Source organism: Colletes gigas, unplaced genomic scaffold, assembly GCF_013123115.1.
Source record: "Colletes gigas isolate AHSC1104 unplaced genomic scaffold, ASM1312311v1 Colletes_gigas_Sc00014, whole genome shotgun sequence".
NCBI classification, from domain to species: Eukaryota; Metazoa; Arthropoda; class Insecta; order Hymenoptera; family Colletidae; genus Colletes; species Colletes gigas.
In genome coordinates this window covers 1,240,554-1,250,204 of record NW_025106643.1, presented here as the reverse complement: position 1 = coordinate 1,250,204, position 9,651 = coordinate 1,240,554, and the positions used below count along the sequence as shown (strand labels likewise).

Below are 9,651 nucleotides of genomic sequence, written 5' to 3'. Positions count from 1 at the left end.
ACGAACGAATGGTTCCCCCGTCGCCATCGTCGGCGACGCAAAGCGGCCGAGTTTCGGTCGTTGACGATATAAAAAAAAAAATAATAAAAAATGCGTACGACTTCTCCCCTTCCCGGCTATCGTTTAACACAATTCGTTATATATTAATTTATCGTAATAGCTTTCGCTCTCTATCACGCACACTCTCTCTCTCTCTCTCTCTCTCACGTAATGCTCTTCGTTCACCTCTTGATTCTCTCGCGCTCTCTTTTCACCGACACATTAGATCCTTTAAGACATACACGATAGTTACGAAGTATTGCTTTCATTTAGTCACGTGCCGATCGCGGTTCGCCCTCCAACCGAGCCACAGCGGACGGTTTCCCGTCGACGGTGAAGATTCGTGTCGAGCGTAACAATAATAGATCACGCGCCTCCGAGCGTCCGCGAGAATTCTGTTAAAAAACACCAGCGATCGATCGATACCGATACTATTCATCATATCCAATCAATCTGATAACAAAATACTCGATAGAAAGTATCGATACATTACGTCAAGACCGATACTACATTCTCTTCGATAGCAATTTATAAATTTCGATCCAGCATCGATATGTATCGAAGATACTTCATCGATCACCAAATTTCAATATTAATTCAGTACACCAAATCTTCAAACAATGCTATAAACGACTTTTGTACTTTTCAACATTTTTTTGTCATTTAAATTTATTTATTAGTAGTTAAAACCTGCGACACCCTGTATAAGAGTAATGAAACCTAGGCCGTTGCGTAAGTATTAAGTGTTGGGCGCCTATTAAGTATCAAATAGGTATCGATGTGCAGTGAAAGATCTATTCTAAAGTATCGTCCTTCCACGAGAAGAGGTCGATACTAAATCGAAATCTCTGAACTGGTATCGACAGAATCGATATCGATCTTGACACAACCGAATGCGCACACGGCCTGGACGTATTTTATGATCGCCTCTCTCTTTATTTCAGAATTCTCGCGGCGCTGCTCGCCCGAAGGCGAGGATGCGCTAAGCGTAAAGTTAACACGAGTACAGGACTGCTTTCTAAACGTCGTATCATTTTTTTTTCTTTCTCTTGTTTCTTTTTCTCTCTCCCTTGTTTCCCTTACGCGGCGCTTCGCGAACGAACGAATACATACAGAAACACTGTTTGCTGAGCATTTTTAAGACACGCTGTCGCGCGACTGATGGTAGGTAACGGCGAATTAACAGACAAATCAGACAAGTATCTCTAGAAATACGCGTGTTAGAAAAACAGTTGGATTCGGCAGTGTTTTGGCGTGCAAGAATTTCTAAACTGAGTAAAAGGTATTCAACGTAGAACAGCGAATCAGTCTTTTCGAAATACTAATTTTTAATTTAATTGCAATTGTTCTTTATTCGTTAACGCACGATTTGAAGCTTGAGACCACTTTTTCGATCGTGAACTTATGCTCCTACCACCATTTTGCGGTGCAATCAGACGGGGTGGTGGGTGTAACAACTCACTGACCTTCAGCGATCAGATAGATATGTTCAAACTCGAAAACTACTAGCATAAATCATGTTTTGAAACAGTACAAAATTGAAAAATCGATATCAATGATTTTCATACTATTTTCGATCTACATTGGTTTCAGATAGTTCTTATCGTTATTAAAATATTAAATGTTCTTCTTTGGAATTCCTCGAATTCAGCGACAGTCGCAAAACCAGTCTGTATTATTTTTCTTTTTTTAATTTTATGATCTTATTTGCGAGGAAAGATCTTCTTATCTCTAAAAACTTTAATGACAAAATGTTCGAATTAAAAATTGTGGTTTTCAAACAGCACAATTTGAAAAGAACAACTCGATAGAATTTTCTGAATTGATCGCAAGGAACTTGTTTGGTAAAATGACCGTCCACGGGTGGAAATGATTGATAAACGAACGCCTGGGTGTGCTCTTACTCAGTTTAGTAACCTCCATCGATCTAAAATTGTTCGAACCGTGTATTCTCTCGTGTTCTGGAGAGAGAAACGATCAAGATGGTAATCCGAAAGAAAAAAAACCATGCAATCGGGAACACGTTGTGAGACGAGACCGAGGCCGTAAATGGCTGCAACGGTCGGGCTATCTTTGATGCAAGAACGATTGTAAATCCGGTGCACGTATAGAGGGGTTTCGTGTTCGCGGTATTGGATATTGAAAACGGTGAATCACAGATTGATATGCCTCGTGTTACCTCGGACTGCGTCTCACCGGTCCAAGGGGAACCCCGACACGGTCGTTCGACGCGCTTGAACCAATATGGCGGACGAGGGAGGGGTGGGTGGGGGTGGGGGGCACGGTTCAATAAACAGAAATGGAACTGTCGCGTTTACGAGAGAGAAAAAACGGTCACGCCAAATCGACAACGATCGATCGAGAAAAATATGGCAGCGATAAACGGGAACACACGTTGTCTGACCGTCGGTCTCCGTTACTTCGTAGAAAATGCATTCCTTCTTGCGCGAACACTACTTGCGTGGGTTTATGGCATATACTGGCTATACACAACAGATATGTACAGCGGCGTTTACGTTCGCCAGCATACTCTTAAACCGTTTTTTCATTTTCTTTTTTCTTCTTTTACGTTTTCGCTAAATTCCTCGTTAACTCGTCAACTAGTACGTTACTTTTGTAATTATGATTATGTGTTTATGCTTTAAATCCACCGTACAAACTACCTGGAACACAACGTGGTCGAGCGACGCGGCTCGCACGTTGGCCCGCTATTTCTCTATGTATTATTATACCGCGTACGTAATTATATCGCATTTAGTTTTGTTTTTTTTTTTTTTTTTATTTTAGTGTCTTTACTTTCTATGTCAATTACTCCACTTTGATTCAAACCACAGAGCTCGATCTACATTTTTCTTACAAGTACGCGCGCGTGTGTGTGTGTGTGTTTGTTTTTTTTTCCCACTTTTCATTTATCCGATATTTGATAAACACCGACGAGTTTCAGTTATGCTTATACAGAGAGGAGGATTTTAAAGGTATTTTGATAGGGAGGAGGAGGGGGGTGTGGGGGGTGGGTAATTTCTATGGGGCGATCCCACAGACACACGGTTTTTCAGGACACAGGACATCTTTGACGACACAATTCAAAAAATAATTTTTCAATTTTAGTAGAAAGATAGGCGGGGTATTTCCATACAATAGTGTTATCGTTATATTAATATTATTCCTTTTTATTAGTTTATTACTATTATTAGTATTCGTATTATCATATCGTTATTACTATTCATTATTATTATTTTCATTATTATATTATCATTATTATCGTTATTATTATATAATTATTCCTTGCGGATGCTATTACTCGACCCCGTCTCTCCATCGCGAAACTTTTCCTCGTCTATTGCTTGTCTCGTTACGTCGCGTCATCGTCGTAAAACCGGATCACGCGATGTACTGATACGAGGGCATACACGTACAACATCGTTACAAATTTTCTCGCCGATTATATAGCCTGCACGACACGCAAACGTTTCATACATATCAAACTATTTACACGTTGCATCTACGGTCGGAGTCCCGAATCGTTCCAATTTCATTCCGAGTCCGAACGATCGACGATTCGACCCCGAACAGACACCAAAACCCCCCTTTCGAAACGGGACAAACGCAAGTATTACTCTGTCGCGAACCCGGAGATTACGCGCGTAAACCTGAGCACAAACGAATATCGACCAAATCCCTCGTTTTTTTTAAGAAACTTAGCTCTTCCCCACGTTACAAAATTCTACAAATCATTTCTCGCCTACGCATCGGGCATATGTTTCGCGCACTGTCGGTGGATTCGTGTGAAATGTGTTGTCCGTATGCATCGCTCATCATTTTCATTTTTTAATACGCGAGACGTGTTCCGTGTATATGTATACATATATAAAAGCATTATCGACAGTTTCCACTTAAGTTTACCGGTTCGTATGTTATAATATCTACAGTTACGTTTACTCGAGTAGCTATATTTACAAATTCGCTCGCCTCGCGCTAGCACACCATCGCGTCATGTTAAAAATATCTGTTGTATATTTTTTTTTTTCTTTTTCCTTCTCGACGTATCTTTTTTCTTCGTTTTTTGTTTTCCCTATTAAACTCGCCACGGGCGACGTACACGGCAACGTTCGTATAGACCCTGTTGCATGAGAACACCAGTTCGATCGACACTCTTCAACGAACACGAGAGTACTTTTTATCCCCTCTTTCTCTCTCTTTCTCTCTCTCTCTCTTTCACGCACTCGTCTTTCGTCGGATTTCATCACGGACGGCACCTTTGAAAGTTCGTATGCGCGCGCACCTCGAGATCTCCCTTCGCGAGGAATTGTCTCTCCCCCTGATCACGCGCGAACAAACCATTTTCACGCGTTTCCCGTTTCCCGTATATAATTGTGACTAGCTCGATAATTCTTTTCGACACGTCGCGATCCGTTCCGCCCTCCAGAGGGGAAACCCCGGTGACGTTTTGGTTATCGGAACTCCGGGGGGACGCCCACGATCGTGCTGTCGTTAACTAAAGACGGTTCGAACGGTTGAATCGCAAGCAACGCTATTATGGCACACCGAGCGGGGGTTTTGGTAGGTGAGGAAAAGAACATAATCGACAGCACCTCGCGAACATATCTCAATTTCATACTTCGTTCCTCCTTTACGAGTGCGACGGAGAGGAGAACAGAGAAAAATTACGGGGACGGGGGGGAGGTTGGTGGATATTAATGGACGCGAACGACGGGCACATATACGCGCGGTGTCTCGACGAACCATTTTTTCTTTTTTTTTTTACGGCTGAATGTAATATGAACGTGTTAGTCTTGTCTCTCTTCATTGTTCTTTCTTACGTTTTGTCCGCTGCGCGATTCACGTGGGTGCGTGAACCAAGTCCCAAATAGCGTTACGATCTCGCGTCACATCCTCGAATCACGAGTCGTGCCTGTGGATTCTGTTGCGTTTGTTACCGCTCTTCCGTCGTTTTCTCTTCGTGTCCCTGGTGAACGCCACGTTGCTAGGGTCGTCGGCTAACTGGGGGTATCTGTGCACGCTGTGGATGTCGACACCCTCGTACCCGTTCACGGTGCCCCGACTGATCAGCTCGTCCTTCTCCTCCTTCGACCAGTCTCCTCTGCCTTGGAAACCGGCCAGCACCAGCTGCTTCTCGATCTCCCAAGCTCTCTCGACCGCTCTCTTGTGAGCGTGCTTCAGTATCCTGTGCCTTTCCTGCTCTGGATCGGCGCCATACTTGATCACCACAGCTGCATCCGGATTGTGGAGCCTCAGTTCTTTCCACGTGCCAGCCCCGTGCTCCGTGGTCTCGTGTGTCGACACGTTGAACATCCCACCCAGTCGACGCAGCTCCTCCATGTCGTCGCGGATCTTCAGCGCGTTGTCCTTCACGAAGTAGAACACGTCTTGGTCGTGGACGCTGAAGTGCAGCGGCAGGAAGTACGAGTTGTTGAACACGGAGGTCACGACGCCCTGCACGACGCTGTTCACCCCGTCCACGACGCTGACGAGCGCTCGTCCACCGATTCGCGACACCAAGATACCCTCGCCGAAGACGGCGCGACGATGAGCCACTCGCGGAAGGAGATTTCTGGTCTTTGGCTCTAATTTAAGCAGAGGCTTCGGTACGAATCCTAGATCGGAGAACTTCTCGTGAACGCGGTCTACGATACACTGCAGTCCGGACATCACACCGAACTCTGGCGTCAATTGCGGCGACGTGATCATCGCGCTGGGTTGGTACACCATCTGCTTCATGTATTCGGAGCCTAGTATCGCGAACATGTCGTAACCGTATAGCTTCAGCCAGCTGGCCAGGTCCGTCATGTACTCGACGTTCTGTTTGAAATTGATCGGATCGTTGTTCCGGAAACGATAGATGAAGATGTCGGTGGGGGTGGTGAGCTCGTTCGCCATTTGCTCCCAGGCGGGGGTCATCCATTGGCCAACTGTTGGATCGTACAACCTCTTGTTCAGGTAGACCAGTTTGGTGTTGGGATCGAGGAGGCCGCCGTGGAAGTCGATGGGCAAATAGAAGTCCGGATTCGTGTCTTTGATTATCTTCCCGAACGGTGTGCGTCTCATCTCCTTGATCAGATTCCCGTTTGTATCGAACAGCGCCAGGGGAGAGCCGTTCTGATCCGTCGCGACGTAGAACCTTTGCTCGGACGTCTCCACCGTCATCAAGAAGTTGCGGGAATCGTAGAGGAACCGGAAGGTTTTTGCGGATTTCGGGAAGTGGACGTGTGTTATCAGGTCCGGCGTCTTTGGATTCGCGTAGAAGAACTGTGTGATGTTCTCGCGATCGTCGTTCCAGGCGACCAATCGTCCGCGATCGTCGTAGAAGTACCATATCTGGAACTTCTTGTGCTCCGACGCGTGGATCAATTGCCCGCGGGAATTGTACCTGTACAACACAATGAATTACAATGAATTTTAACGAACATTAAACGACTTAAACGTAACTAAAAGTTCAACGAACCTGTATTTGTGTTCCCCTCGTATCACGACGAATCCTCGTCCATCGTACGAGTTGAATTCAACGTCACCGAACTGAATGACACGGTCCCCGCTGTCGTACCCCAACGCGAGTTTCTCGTTGTGCCCTCTCGTAACACCGATCACGTTACCATTTTCATCGTACGCGTACTGCCAATTGTTCTCCGTGTCAGCCACCTCCAGCACGTGACCATCCGCGTTGTACGTGATCTTCTCCATTTTCGAGTCTTTACCGATCGCCAGTTTCCTCATCTTGATGCGATTTCGATTATCGTACTCGAGTTCCATACGAAACACGTCCAGCGTGCGAATGTTCATGAGTACCGTTTTCACGCGACCGTGCTCGTCGTAATCCGTGACGGTGTAGAACTGTTTGCTGCTGTCCTGCATCACCGATCTGTTGAACAGGTTCCTGTACACCCTGAGATCACCGACGCCCTCCAGTATACCGAGATTCTGGTTGTACTTCAACCGTAACTGAGGAAGCTGTTTGCCATTAATGTCCACTTCGATGCCAGATATTCGCGCGTTGCCATCGTACTGATAACGATACCGTGCATTGTCCAGACCGCTTTTGCTACCAAATTTGATCTTCTCATCTTTGACGATACCAGCGTGATACTTGTATTCGATTCGCATCTCAAAGTTTGGCTCGTTGATGTCGATGCTGTGGACCAGACTCGTCGTTTCTTGATACGTGTAGTGGATCGAAGACAACCCTGCAGAGAGAGAAAAAGAATTGATTGGAGACAGTAGCTTAAATCAAATGTGTATATTCAAATATCTATCACTCACCAGCAAGAGTAGTTTCCAATTTCCCAGTGTGATCGTAAACGTAAGCAACCTTGCCGCTTTGATGGGGGTACACTTTGGCCAGAATCTGTCCATCGTCGTTGTACAGAATTTCGTACGGATGCCTGTTCATGGGCGAGTAATACTGATACTTGTAGAATCCCAGGGAAGTTTGCAGCGAGAAGGTGTGAATGTGTCCTCGCGGGGTGGTCAACGACTGCAATGCTCCAGCCTCGTCGTATTGCAGCAGATAATCGCTTCCCCTGGGTGTTGTCACTTTCAACGGAAGACTGCTGAACATGTCCTTGAACGCGTACACCATGGACGTGCCGTCGCTGTATTTGATCTCGTACAATCGGCCAGCTCTGTCGAAACCATAGGTCTCGCTGATATCTCCCCAGGTCCAGCTGGTCAGTCTGCTGAAGCGATCGTATTCGAGTTCCACGCCAGCGAAGATACCGTTCCTTGGTCCCCATTTGATCGGTCTAGCCGTTCTGTCGTAAGTGACGTTCAAAAGTTCCACGTCGTTCATGAACACCGCCACGCTGTTGGTCTCCCTGTCGTATTCCAGGGACAGGAGAATCTCCCCGTTGACGCGAAGCTTCCTACCCACTTGCGCGACGACGGGCTTCGAGTTGCCTCGATTCTTGTTGCTTTGGACTTTTCTCAGGAAGTATCGCCACTCGAATCTGTTCGCCAGATCGCCGGCAATTTCGGTTCTCTGTTTGGCAGGAACAGGATAACTTTCGCCTAACAGCGGCTCGATTTCAGCCAGGACCGTGTACGGCATGGTGTCCGTATTGATTGTATGAGCCCATGGCGTGACCTGACCAACGGATCCATCCGCGAGAACTGTAGTCCTTTGTTCCGCTTCTCCAACTTTCGTAACCACCGACGATCCTTTGATCAGCATCGAGATGGGTTTCCTGTTATTTTGCCCGACCTTAATGACCGCGCCTTTCAAACTGAGATCAAAGGTCAGGCTGATCACCTTTCCGGTCGGTGTAACTGCGCTGGTTAGCCTGCCGAATTCGTCGTAATTGTAGACGTAGCTCCTGCCGGTGCTGTCTAATTTAGTCTTCAGCAGCCCGGTCGGTCCGTGATAATCGAACGTGACGTTGTAATTGTCGGGTGTGCTCAATTCGTGGAGCATTCTCATCCGGGACATTCTGAGCCTGCACTTCTGTCCCTTCGTGTTCTCGATCGAGTTCACTTGGCTGCTGTAATCCCTCAAGAGGAACACCTTGTTGCCAGCCGCGTCCGTAACAGTGCTCAGCTTGCCGTTGCTGGTGTTCACGTTGTACGTGAATTGGTAGACGGTCTCACCGGTCAGGATGTTCTTGGTGGCGACGTGCTGGCCGAATCTGTTGAACACGTAGATTTCTTGGGTGTCCGGCGAGTAAATCTCGTATTCCCTAGCGCCGCTCGCGTCCGGTATGCTCGCCGTCACGGAACGAATCCTGTAATTCGCCTGATCGCCTATGTGAACCACTCCGTCAGGGGACACAGCCACCGCGGATATGGTGTTGAACTTGGAGGTGGACGCCAGGTAATGATCGGCCTCGAAACAGTCGCAGCCACGTTCCAAACAGTTGCATTTCGACTCCGCGCCTGCGTATGGCGAGATCTTGCCGTCTGTACCGATCACACGTAACCGATTGATCCTCTGCGAGTCGCTCTCACCGATGTACAGATTACCGGATGGACCGAACGCGATACTCTGTGGCATCACCAGAGTAGCGTGAGTCGCTAGTTCCGTGTCGAACGAAACCGATGGGGATGCACAGTGAAGGGGACGACCAGCGACCACCTTCACTCGACCATCCGGGGCCAACTGAAGCACCATGTGGTCGTCGATCATGTGCAACGAGTTGTCCAGAGGATTGATCGCTAACGCAGTGGGCCAACGGAGATGAACCTCCTCCACGTTCAGAGTACCCTCGCAGGGTATGGGCTTCCAGTGGGATTTGTGCATGTGATTGCCGATCACGGTGGTGATGATACCGTCTCTGTCGACCATTCTGATGTTCGTGCCATCCGCGAAATAGAGGACGTTGTCGGCAGACACCGCGACGCCTTTGGGATACGCGAGCTTGGCGTCTCTGGCCAAAGCACCGTCGCCGCAATGGGCCTCGTCGCCAGGAAGACATCGTTCTCCGGACCCGACCACCGTTTCCCAATTACGTTCGGGATCTGTATAGTCGTTGGTGTCGCGTACGCGAATGATCTGATGAGACTCTGGGTCAGATATGTACAGGGAGCCATCCAGTGGACTCAGAGCAATGTGGTACCGATACGAAACTCTTGTTGCGCTGAAAGAAAGAGGGGCGAATTAAACTA

General features: G+C 47.4%; 1 protein-coding gene across 5 annotated transcripts in view; it reads right to left on the bottom strand.

Annotated features, from left to right (window-relative positions):
* Nucleotides 1-730: 730 nt before the first annotated feature.
* Nucleotides 731-9,651, bottom strand: part of LOC122399631 (teneurin-m) — a 199,812-nt gene continuing 190,891 nt past the window's right edge. For 4 of the 5 annotated variants that reach the window (XM_043400446.1, XM_043400447.1, XM_043400449.1 and 1 more), the window contains 3 exons: nt 7,315-9,623; nt 6,503-7,238; nt 731-6,427 (listed from right to left, as the gene is read on the bottom strand). In XM_043400446.1, coding sequence (XP_043256381.1) covers nt 4,939-6,427; nt 6,503-7,238; nt 7,315-9,623 — 4,534 coding nt within the window. In that variant the 3' untranslated portion in view covers nt 731-4,938. The remainder of the gene's footprint in view (nt 6,428-6,502; nt 7,239-7,314; nt 9,624-9,651) is intronic. The other variant, XM_043400450.1, reaches the window with a different exon arrangement.